General features: G+C 37.2%; 1 protein-coding gene across 2 annotated transcripts in view; it reads left to right on the top strand.

Annotated features, from left to right (window-relative positions):
- ATXN10 (ataxin 10) overlaps nucleotides 1-10,197 on the top strand; it is a 91,362-nt gene extending 81,165 nt beyond the window's left edge. For both annotated transcript variants that reach the window (XM_053944039.1, XM_053944040.1), the window contains exon 11: nucleotides 9,475-10,197. In XM_053944039.1, coding sequence (XP_053800014.1) covers nucleotides 9,475-9,662 — 188 coding nt within the window. In that variant the 3' untranslated portion in view covers nucleotides 9,663-10,197. The remainder of the gene's footprint in view (nucleotides 1-9,474) is intronic.
- Nucleotides 10,198-12,838: the final 2,641 nt, after the last annotated feature.

The following is a 12,838-nucleotide window of genomic DNA, read 5'->3' on the forward strand; positions in this document are numbered from 1 at the left end:
TAATTCTGTCTTCCACACTGTTCCCCAGGAAAACTTTTCTCCTGTCAAATGCAACATTCTCCTCATATGAAAAATACTTGAGACCACAGAAAGAATGCAGTGTGCAGTACAGAAATAGATACTCTGAGAGATTAAAGGAATTAACCTTTTTTGTCTTCCAGAAATGACTACAGATCACACTTTGTGTTTTATCATTTAACAAAGTTACAAATCCTAGTGATATATTTCAGGTTGCTGATCATGTAATTGCTAAAATTCATTCTTTTAAAGCACCTGCAGGATGATTAAAATACTGGAAATACTTAAAATGGTTTAAAAATATTGAACTTCAGAGCTTGGAGGGGGTGGTGGTGGTGTTAGTAATTTCCTTGAGAGTTTATAGAATACTAAAACAGATTTGCAGAGATGTGAATATGAATCTATCTTTCAGTATCTCATTTCTACCCAGCTATCACTATTAAGAAACATGTGATGTACAGGGTCCCTCTTAAAGCTGGAGGAAATCTAACAGAGCTATACAGAATGTGAGAAGGCTCTTTCAAATGGTACATTCTAATATTTCTAATCCCTTATGAGGAGTAATCTTTGTAGGCACCAACTCATGCATGTAAAAGTGAGGAATTAAAGTTAATAACTCTATTTCTAAACCAAATATTGTCATATTTGTCCTCTTCTCTAATCCTCTTGGTGGATTTAAATCCATGACAGGCTTGAATTCTTGAAAAAAAAAAAGGTCTTTAGTAATCAGGAACACCTCAAAAAAAAAAAAAAATTCACTGCTTTTATAGCTCAAACAGCTTCCTTGATTTTTCTGTACACTTACTTTTGAAAAATTCCCCTCTGGGCTGAGATGGAGCACTAGAAATTTGAGAGCCAAAGATTTTTGGTTTTTTTAAGTAAAGCTAGGAGTGGTTCAGAAATATTGTTGAGAATGGAATGCCTTCTACAACCACCTTATCATATTTCAGTCTGTCTTCTTGGCATTTTTTCTTGTGCATACCTCCAAAGAATATTTGGATGTCATCTGGCCAATGCTTCAAATAATATTTTTATTCTGACATTTTTCTGTTGCCCCATTTTTGATCACTGTAATTAGAACAGTTTTATCTTCAGCTGGTGAATGTGTTCTCCTGTGTAGCTCCTTCCTGAGCCTTAAATTGTTTCTTCTCACTTCCTCAGATCTTTCGTTAAACTTTGTTCTTTAGATTTGCAAATGTTTTTTAAAACCTAACCTTTCTTTCCTCACTCAGATATATTTGCAGTCCTTTCCACTCGCCTTGTGGATCTGTTCCTTTCTTTTGGAGTGTGGAGATTTCCTCAAGGAGATGCAGCCATTCCCTGAAATTGTAGACAGAATTGTGGCTAATGGCTATTTTGCTAAACAAATAGCTGGTTATAATTTAGTTGCATCTTTCGAAACACCCATTTATTTAATGGTTGTTATTTTTGGATGCACACTGGGCATCATTTGGTGTCTGTGACTGTGGAACTGGAGTTCCATTTACCTTCAGTGTTATGATTATTTGTCATAGAGTGACATTTGAAAATGACCATAAGCAGCAGGAGGGAAGGCATGCCACATAAGTTACTCAGAGATCCTGAATCAATAAAATATGCATGTACTGTGCTGAAAGATAACGTAGCATAAAATCCTTGTTGGATCTATATAAATGGATGAATCTCTTACATTTCTAAACAAAGAGCTTCAGTCCAAATTGTGTCAGCTCAACTCATCATCTGTCTTAGAGTGTTGAATTATAATTGGCTTGACCACATCTCAGGCATGAATTAGATTGGGTTTTTAAGTGTAGTGCTAAATTTCTGAAAGTTTTATTTGACTCCTGTAATTGCCATTTTAAAGCATTTTAAAAAAGGTATTTATTTCTATATGTATGCATATGAATACACATGAATATATTTCTGTGTAAAGGTGGAGCCTTTTTGTTTCCATGTCCCAGGAAATTTGAAAGGACTACAGACTGCCTGATGATCAGTTTGAAGCACAGTTACCATTCCCCTGTGCTTCATTGCTACACATTTCAATGTTTGTGGTAGGTTTTAATAGTAATTTGATGCATGAGTTTCAACCTAATGAAATGTTGCATTTTTTTTCCTGTACTTGGGAAGAGAAGATAAGGTAAGGCATTTTTAAGTAAGGTAACAGCAGTTGAAGCTTTTTAACATACCAGCCTGCTAACTCTGGTACCTCTTACAGATTGCTAATAGATTTAGTTATGAATTCTTAAAATGGAATTATTGTAAAAGAAGGGACTGAAAGAACTGAGTATTCTAACTAGCTTGAGATCGATCAAGAGTATGATTCTTTCTGTTTTAAAACCAGATGATTTGTAGTTCCTCATAAATTATGGGTTTCTATTAAAAATGTAAGTCATAATTTTAAAAAAATTGGCAGCCTAAACAGCAAAAAATTAATGTGTCATATTCTTGGTTTTAAGCTAGTATTACAAGTCTGAGTATAGGGAAAAGGAAAACAAGCTGGAGGTTATGGCTTAATTTTTTTTGAAAGTTCTGTAAGTTTTGGCATAAGAGACATTATAATAAAAATAGCCTGACAGAGCTAAACCTGTCCTATGGCTTTTGTAGCTCTGAAGTGATAGACCCAAATTTTTTGTTCAAGTTCATCGTATGCTAAGATGTTCTGGCATTGGGTTTTAAGTCCCACAGAACATGAAAGGCTGCACATAGAATATAGATTAAATGTTTAGTTGGCAGGCATTCAAAGCTAATAGCAATCTGGGTGCATAATACTATTCAGAACTGTTAACCCAGAAATACAGTGATCTAGGGAGAAAAATTCCTATATGACTCTAGTTAAGAAATGTCCAATAAATTTCAAATTTCTGAAGTAGTAAACCTCATTTAATGAACACAGGGTGCCATTTAGCTGGACATCACTGACATGAAGGTGTAGTTAAAAATGGGGAAGCCTTGGAGCTCAAATGAGCCTCATGATCTGCCCTGGCTGTCAGTACTGGTGAAGATGTGAAAGGCTGGAGAGCTTGGACTTTACTTCTGGGAGCACAGTAAATATTACATATACATATATATTCATAACTATCTATTAGATATACAGCAAGTGGATATTGTGAGCTGTTGTTTTTCTCTTTCTGAACTACTCACAGCCAAAGGGCCAGGACACTATGCTGTACCTGTAATCAGCCACATAGCAAATTTTGGCAGATTTTATTACTTAGTTCTGGTGCCTGTCCTTCAAGAAGGATGCTGAAAAACATAAATTGAAGGAAGAGATACAAAAATATGCAAACCTTGGAATAACTCTCTTGGTTTCTTTCTTTAGTTCATGCAAAAACTACCGAATGCTGGTTATGATCTGGGAATTACTTTTTTTTTAATCTATGCTGAAAAGCCGTGTTCAGAAACAATTCTAAACAAATCTAAGCCAGAAATAAATCACAGGCTGTAATGAGTGAGATATTTACCCACTAGGAAAGTTTATTTAGGGACACAGTGAAATCTTCCAGTTCAACACTGAAAGTTTTTCAGAGAAAAAGCATGAAAGCATCCTGTGCACAAAACAGAATTGACAAGCTTGATTTCAAGAGGAGCTGACCTTTGGTCATCCGTGTTTATGTAGAAATGTTGGGCAAAAGAGGTTTAGTAGTCCATTCTGGTCTTCAGAATATATTTGTTGGCCATAGATACTGAAATGGATGAATTGTCCCTGAAAGTCATACATGAGGTTTAATGTGTCTGCGTTATGTTTAATGTGTCTGGTTATACAGAAGGTGTAAGTCCCATTTTAAAGAAGCCTGTGTCCCACAAGGCACACTTTAAGAAATGGATTCATCATTGCAGATCATGGGTGGACTGCTCAGAGAGTGAGATAAGTGCAAGTAGCCAGAAGGATGGTGTTTGTCTGCAAGAGGAACTGGAGTTTCCACTATGGCATGGGAGGATAGTGAGGGCTACGGAACTGGAAGAAGTACCTAATGTACAATTATTTTGTGCTGTGGATGTTTCCTGTTGTCTGTAGGCTGTGAATTACAGAGAATATTGCCTCATCATTGAGGCTGTTTCAGTGCCTTTAAACCAAATGGTTTTGCCCATTTGTCTGTTCTGAGATGGTGTAGTTTAAAACCTCTGTCAAAGCCATGTTCTGCAGGGCAGAATTTGAGCTACAAACCCCAGTTCAGGTTTTTTGGTATAGGCTTTCTGTCTTTACTGGAATATTTTGTGGAAGCAGCTTCCTTTGGGGAGGGCTGCAGGTGAGGAGTGAAAGGGCTGGCTGCAAGCTCCTCATGCCACACGTGCTGTCCAGTGAAGCTTTGCTGCCACGCTGTGGTGGAGATGCAACCCTGTTTGGTGCTGGATGGTCCAACCCTCTGACAGATCCCTTGGACCAGGTGAGAGTTGCCTGTAGCAGAAACATCTGCTTTCACTTCCCTAATGTTACAAATCTTATCCCTAAAAAGTGTGATCTGGAATAAATATCTCTGACAGGTATGCCTCTATATTTTGGAGGCTTTTAGACTAGATGGGTTTTGCTACTACAGCTCTGCAAGAGCGAAGTCAAACAGAGAGGGGAGGAAGGGACATTCCCAACTTATACAGTACTGCCCATTTCTAGCTTTTAAACACAGAATGTGGTGACTGCAGTCACAGGTGATAAGAACAGCTGCAGAATAAATGAAAATACAGGCAACTGAAATATTTAGACTTTTTCTTTCCTACCTCCTAAGCAAAATATTCTAAATCTGATGTTTTCTGCTGCTGGTAATTCAATGCCAAGTATAAACAGAGTCTAAAGCATTGACTCTAAAAATATAAATTAACTTTCTGAAAATAAGTAAATAAGATAAAACATTTAATTCATTACATTTTCTGTTATTACTTTTTTGGTAATGTCTGAATCACAGGTAGAAGTTGCATAAAAATAAAGAGGAGTTATAAGGAATCACTCTGATCTTATACAGCTTCTAGAACTTCATTAAACTACTAAAACCCCAGAAGAAAGAAACTTGTAGAGCTTTGTAAGCAGTTTGGCTGATGGTGGGGGGCCAAAGTCCTGACTGTCTTCTACGTGTGGTCCATCACAACTCCAAACTGTGACAAACAGCTGTGGTAGTTGTCTAGAGACCCCTTTTAGTGGTGGGAGGAATTATCTTCAAGGTGCTGTGGAACAAACGTGTTTGAAAGGACTGAAAGACTGGTAAGAAAAATGGTTTATGTCTTTTCAGTGCAGTCCAGTCCGGTCTGCAAGTGGAAGTGACTCTAAGTGATGCTTCAGTATTTCATTCCAGTCTGCAGTCATTCTAGTGATAATTGGATTACTTGTTGAAGGCCAGAAAGAAATGTAATTATTGTACAATACAAAATATTGTATTTTCATTACCTCTGTTTTTTAGTCATGCAGTCCTGTTCCAGAATAGGTCTTAGAAAAATTGGGTGGCTTTAAGGAAGGGATTACATAAGCAGCCCATTTGATGAGGGTTCCAACCTGTGAGTCTTGGCTTTCTTAATAAGGTTTTGTATCTCTTCCTGTATTTGATTAGAATGTAGTTGCTATTTAAATAATAAAAAAATTGATTTAAATGAGGTAATGGGATTGGGCAAAGAATACCCTCTTTTTCGCATAGAACCTAATTACTCATAGGGAAGAAAGGTCCTAAGTAATAATTTAGTTATGGAAAATTGACTGTAGTGCAGGAAACAGTCTAATTAAAAAAAAAAAAGTCCCTACACTATGTAATAAATCAAACTCTCCACTACGAATGTAATATTTAGAGATCCTTCAGTATTAATAACTAGTGTTCTTTTAGGAAAACAGATGTACGTATTTCATTCTCCTTGTCATCCCTTCAGTGTCCTGTATTAGTTAATGGTAATAATTAACTTCTAAAACTTGCCTTTTTCAAGCAACACACTTCCAAGTTTACTTGTGCATTCCCTTTTATCCACCTCATCAGCTTCCAAGCTCATTAATAATTTTTTCTGTTCTCTGTCATCCATAGAATCCAATTGCTTTATGGAACAATTATTTTAGGTCCTGGTGACTACAGTGGGCTTGTCAGTAATGTTTAGTTCTAATTGGACTAAGAATAAGAAGGTGGAACACTCTCCCTGAGAAATGGTCTGTATGTCCTCCTCTCCAGCAGTATTGGTTAGCAGTTCCTGGCAGGACATCGTTGTATTTTCACACCCCATTAAGCTTACAAACCAGTCACTGTGCTCTTGCATTGACTCCAGCAACCTCTTGTAGCAGAATCCAAGTGAAAAGAACTGGGAGAACTGTGAAAAGTTCCCTTTACAGTCAGGGACAAAACTTAGACAGGATTTAGTGACATAGATTTCCATGGCTTCCAGATAGTAATATTTTTCATCCTTATGGGACAGTTTTCTCCACCTTTCTTCCTTTTTCTTTGTGTTCCCCTCTTCCTGACAATTGAAATTACGACCCAGAGGACAATTTTAAATTTTAAGTTGTGGAATGAAGATGTTACTTAGGTATGGAAGACAGGGCAAGTTGATTCAGTTTTGTTATTTGTATATGTTAAAATAACACAGGAATTCCAAAGCACACAGTACTGAAAGATTTCAAAAAAGTGTTGTTATAAATACACAGAAATGTTTGTTTTCAGTCCCTAAGCACAGATAGTCTAGTGATGAGGCTTCTGCAAGATAAAACGAATTGTTTTCTTCCTTTTGCATGCCATCTTCTCTGTGACAGAATATTATAATCTTCACTTGTCTATAATATTAATTTATTTGAGAGTATAATATGCCCAGTTGGAAAAATTTAGACGAGTGTGTGGAATCAAATCTGCTGTGTTGCTTCTCTTTGGTGCAGTTTCACAACAAACAAGCTCACGCTCATATTTTTAGTAACTATGGCAACTTTAGAAGCTCTCTTTCTAAAGCTGAGCATACAATAAAGTGCCGAAAGTGTAGGTAGGATTAGAGACTCTCGAATATGTTTCATTTTCTCTCTGTGTCTCTGTCTTTGGAGAGGAGCAAGAGGGTAATGTGAGTATTAGCTGGGGACTGGCTTTAATCTCTGCAGACACTCAAGTCTGCCAGGGTCTGCTCCCAGCTGTCCAAAGGCCTCATCCTTCCCCAGCATGCGAACAAGGGGATGATGAATATTCATGGCTGTGGTCACAATGGAAAACCTACACAGAGAAAGGGGTTTCTGAAGGACTGAAAATGTTATTGAAACCATTTTGCAGCTTCAGCTACAGTAGTCAATAATGATAAATGCCACAATGGTGATAGAGTTCATAAGAGAATGGGGATGTCTTAGATATTATGTAAGCATGAATGGATCTGGTAATAGGAAAAGAGCATTTGCCATGGGGTTTAGCAGCGGGTTTGTGTTGAAGGACATAAAGACTATAGTAGCAGGATCATTCTCAAGGCTCATACACAAAAGTTTTGAAAGTAGTACTTTTTTTTGTCTGTGTGGCACTTTGTGTGATTGAAAACTGTCAGTCTCTGAAAATTGCTGTTAATATTATAGAAAATATGCTTTTATGCAAGTGCTGTATTTTATGCAGAAGCAGTATTTTAGGAACACAACAAGGAAAGTCTGCTTCTCATCCCAGGAGCCGAGCCAGGGAGGGTGGTAGGATGTTTTTCACAGTCCATTGGGAGAACTTCGTGTTACTTTTTTGGCACTCATAACATGCCCTAAATCAGACCTGGAAAAGGCCTGGTAGGTGTCAGCCTTGGTTTATCTGCATTCATCAGCTTGCATGCTTTGCTGATCTGAAATCTGTTCTCACCATTGGCACTAATAACTGAGAGTCTGCACATATATGATTTTATTACTTCGGCATCTTATTGTTTTATATAGTCAAATGTAATCTTCAGTGCAAATACCAAGTTTATGTAACTTAAATGTAGATTGGCACTTGTCTTTTTACTTAATTCTAGTGGTGATGCACTGACAGAAGAGAATATATTCGTATTCTCTGTTGTGTTCACATGTTAAGGCTTTGATGAGATGCATAATTTGTTTTGGTCTTAATTTCTCTCCTCTGTCATTACCTCACACTGGATTTTTTTTTTTTAATAAAGAAGGTGTGCAACATGCTTCCTGACAAAGTCGAAAGAGGTCTATCAGAAAAGGGCTCCATAGTAGTTAACACTTTTTTTTTTCTCCCAATTCTGGACTTCTTCAATTTGAAAATAAATATACACTGCTATAAAAAGGCTGATTTACTGACACATGTCAGTGGAGGGCTGTTCCCTTATGTTTATGTCCAAGCTACTCTTGATCTAAACTCTTCTCTCTCTGTTGAGGTTGTGTAAGATTGTTTAAGTCCAGTTCCTCTCTTCTGTTGTTTTGTCTGAAGTTCCCCTCTGTCTGAGTTTTCCCCTCCTGTCACCCTGTGGCAAATGCCCACAAGAACATTTATCTCTGTGCTTAGATGCTCCCCAACCCAAAAGACGTCAAGGAGATGAGTAAATTATACATATTCTTCTACTGGATGTGAAGCTACATGTAGTAAATAATTGGTGCCCTGCAGGCAAACCACTCATGGGATTCAGAAAGGCTTGGCTCCTGTATGGGTAACTTGGGAAAGATTATATCATAACAACTTTTCAGCTGCAGAATTGGGACCAACATCTCTGACACTTCATAAAAGGAACACTGTAGTTCACTTGGAAGATGCCTGGCTGATAATCCTGGGAATTTAAATCCTTTGTCTACATCCCTGACATGTGCCTCAATCCTGGCCTCAAGGGACCACCTTGGGAGGTGAATGAGTTGCAGCTTGTGCCCATTTAAACATCAGTGGGAGCTCCCTGCCAGTGATCATAGTATCTGGTCTCCTGGCAAGTGTGTAAAAGCACCCAGGCATAAAGGACTGAGTTTAGGTAATATTAGAAGTCAAAGAAGTCTAAGTGTCTCTTATACTATTTGTGCTATTTTCAGATATTAACCTGGATAAGTTGTCTTTTTCTACATCTCTTCAACTTCTGCAGTGAAAATAATAGTCATCTTTCCTGTACATGATATACAGCTTATTTTGTTCACCAGTGCTTGGAAGTGTAGTGTTGAAGTGTTCAGATCATAAACAATTTACTTATTCTTTATTTAAACTCACTAGGAAGATCATTGGAACATTCCAATTGACTATAATTTTGGTTTAAAACAGTATGTCTTTTTAATTCCTGCAGTTCATTTGGTTGTTTTTTTTTTGTTTGCTTGGGTTTTTTTTTTTTTTTACTTAATATAAACCCTAGTAAATTTGCGTGAGGTTTAAGGGCAAACCTCTTTTAAAATTAAATTGCCTCGTATGCAAGTATTTGCAGGTTCAGTGTCAGCACTTGTAAACTTGTAAACTTACTTGTTCAAATCCTTGATTTCTACTACTTTTCTGAGTTTAAGAGATTGGGGGAGGGCTGGGGGAGGTGAATGCAGTAATAAATGAAAATAGCAATGTTTCATCTTCAAATAAATAAATTATCCTTAATTCTGCCCAACAGTTGTGAGCCAGTGGGCAGTTTATGCGATCCGGAATCTCACTGAGCAGAACGAGCAGAACCAGGCACTGATTGCACAAATGGAGCACAAGGGGCTGGCAGACAGCTCTGCCCTCGAGAGGATAGGCTTGGAGATACAGCAAAGAGATGACAAGTTAATTCTGCGGTCAACCAGGAAAAAGCCCTCCTGAGCAAAAACATTAGCAATAGTCAAATCACTAAAAGGGGATTTCTCTTACAAAACATTTTCCCTTGCTCAGCAACTATTTTTTTCAATTTTAGTCCCAGTCTGTTGAAAATGTTATATTTGTTCTCAGAAAAGCTGCCAGATGATGCTTCTGCCTTCTTTTGCTGTAAACAAAAGGTTACCTGTGTGCTTTCTGTGTGCCTGGGTAAATCAGCTTGTGAAAAAAGGTCCTTCTTGTCAGTTAGTTGGAGTTTCGTTACTTCCTTTTTCATTAGTAGAAGAATGTCATACATGCAGTATCGACTTGTCATAATTTTCTTTGCTGAACCTGAAGATAACTATCATTAAAAAACTCTTCAAAGAAAGAGCTCTTTTTCAGGCTGCCTTCTCCATGTAAAAGATCTGTGCTGAGTCAGGGCTAAACAAGCAATTTTCAGTCATGGGACCTAAATATCTCTATTTATATAAGCATCAAGAGAACATTGAATGTACTTAAATATTTAGTGAATTAAACACAACATGGCTTTTGTCTATTTGAATTATTAGTAAACTGTCTTTTTTATCTTGATACCTATCAGTCTTCATGACAAGTATATTAAAACCAAAGCTGAAGCTGTTGTGGCAACAGATGCTGCATTCCTTTGCACTGGGGCATGTCTCTGTTTTGGAGACTTGGGTGTTTGTTTGAATGTTATTTGTTCCTTTGGAGGGTAAGTCAGCCCACTTTCCTTTTATTTTGCACTTCTCATGGGTTTTCTGAACTTTGGCAGACTGCTGAAGAGGTAGTTTCTCACTGTGATTAATTCTAGCAGTTTCTTTTCACCCCTCTGCCTTTCCAAAACATTGACAAAACTCATTTCCAGTTAATTAATTCAAGAGAGGCAGAAGAATAGAAGGCCCTGCCTCTTCATTTTGGGTACCCTCCTATATTGTTGTTGGACCCTGCCACTGTGGAATGTGGCATGAATGAGATGGGGGAGAAGGGGGGGTGAAACTGGGGGGCAGGGGGAGGAGGGCACAGTTAACTCTGTGTGTGCCATAGCTTTGCCCTGGAAGCCAAAAAACTTAATCCTCCCTGCACAAGCAGAACAGGAATTACAGCTTAATATTGCTGGTACTGGTGTACAGTTACTGTCGTTGGATTATCTTCAGCCATGTCTAACTCAGAGGTCTCAGAAAAATTAACATGTTCATGCTCTTGTTGACATTTAATCCCATTCTTAAATAGAAATGCAAGTTCATGTCCTTAAACTCCATATTACATGTAAACAGACCTTCATCCATGTGCATGAGCTTTTGCTCCTTCTACTGATTTTTTTATTTAGAAATGGAAGAAGAAAGTACACACTGCTTTGAGAAACACACTGTACTGCTTAAGATTGATGGTGAGTAGAGCTGGACTGCTATGGTCATTTCAAGTTAACAGAAAGATGTTGATGTCTGCCATGCCAGCCTAGTGGGACTATGGAATTGACCCAGTGGGATTTTAGACACCTGTTGGTTTTAAAGGCAAGGATACAAAATTCCTGTCTACAGCTGTTTGTTAAGTATATGATGTCTGAAAAGGGATAATGGAAATAGGAACAAAGACTCTAACCCTTATTTCTTTTAGTGACTTTTTACTTAAAAAATAAATAGGGGAGAAAAATGTTCTTTACTTTAGCAAGGAGTAAATACAAATATAAGCAAATTGATTTGCTTGCTTTTAAAAAATAACTTGATGGGACTATTTTGTTGGGTGTTAAAATTGTGTTGAAGTGCTGTTGTATACAGGTAGGTTTGTTGGCTTTTGCTGGCTGAATGGAAGTGTGATTGTGGTTCTTCTTGAGCACATGGTTTCTCAATGACTTCCTTAAGCCTTAATGATTGTGTTTAGGCCAGAATTCATTTAGCGTTTTCATTACTGTCACATAAGATTTACAGCTGGATTTGTAGAGGGTTTTGATCTTATCTCCATAACACAATGGAAGATTCATACTTCTAGCACCTAAATGGGAAAAAAAAAATTTCTACGATTACAGAAAAAGAAAGAAATAAAGTTATTTGGAAGACTTCATCATTCAACTTTAAAAGGAAAAAATTAAACTTTTGCTAACACAAGAGCATCTTGTGCTCTTGTGACAATGACACTATCTGAAATAAAATGAAATTGTTCTTAATTTGGTAATTAGAAAAATACAAACACTTTTATTTTAGTGCCACTACTTGGGAAACTCATGGTAGATAATTTACCAAAGTGAGGCGAAAAAAATTATTCTGAACAGAAAATGGACTTCCTGTGCTTTCTGTGCAAAGAATTTCCTTTTATTTAGGGTGATAAAGAGTTAAAATCCTGTTCACAAAACAAATCGAGAGAGAACTTTGGTTGTGGAAAAAGCAGTGGGAGTCCCTTTTCTTTTTAAGCAATGAGGAATAGAGACAGGGTGGGGTTTTTTTAACTTGATGGTTGTATACCCACCAATAGAATACACACGAACCCATAAATATAAGCCAAATAATAACAAATACAAAAAAGATTAAAAGAGTTTTGTGTGTTTCAGTACATAATGGAGTAATAGTTGTGTTTTCTAAAAGGGAAATGTAGGGCTTTCATAGTGGAGAACATGCTGATTACTGTATTGTGAGTGGCTGGCTTTTGATTTTCCAGGATGGATTAATTCTCAGAAGACAACAGCTTCCCTGTCCTCCCCCAGTGGAGTTCTGGTCTCCAATAGACTCGTTTTATATGCTTGGGGATTAATACAGCACAGCAATCAGTCATAAAAAGCAAGCTTTAGTGAGTTTGTAAAGGGGCAGAACAGGCAAATCAAGTCTTGTGACCATCTTACTGCTTTCAAGTGCTTTCAAACAATGGTGATCAGATTTTTTTTTTTTTTAAGGTCTATTTGTTATTAAAAGAGAATAGGGAGTTGGTTTTTCATCGTAAGTGGAGAGATTCTGGAAGAGCTTTCTGGCAAATTGTTAGAGATAACCTAAAATATTTGCCAAGCTCTGAATATGCTTCTAATAATTTAAGTGATTTTTTGCCTAAAGTGCTTGAAAAATATGTTTTAAAATACAGCCCAAAAAAAGAGAAAAAGTCACAGGCAGTTTATGCCATTGTCAACCTTTATTTATAAACAGTCAGTTTGTATTTTGTGGTTGGTGCAAGTGTTTGTGTAGTGAGAATCAAAAAAAAGT

The sequence above is a fragment of the Vidua chalybeata genome, chromosome 5 (assembly GCF_026979565.1).
Source record: "Vidua chalybeata isolate OUT-0048 chromosome 5, bVidCha1 merged haplotype, whole genome shotgun sequence".
Taxonomy (NCBI): Eukaryota; Metazoa; Chordata; class Aves; order Passeriformes; family Viduidae; genus Vidua; species Vidua chalybeata.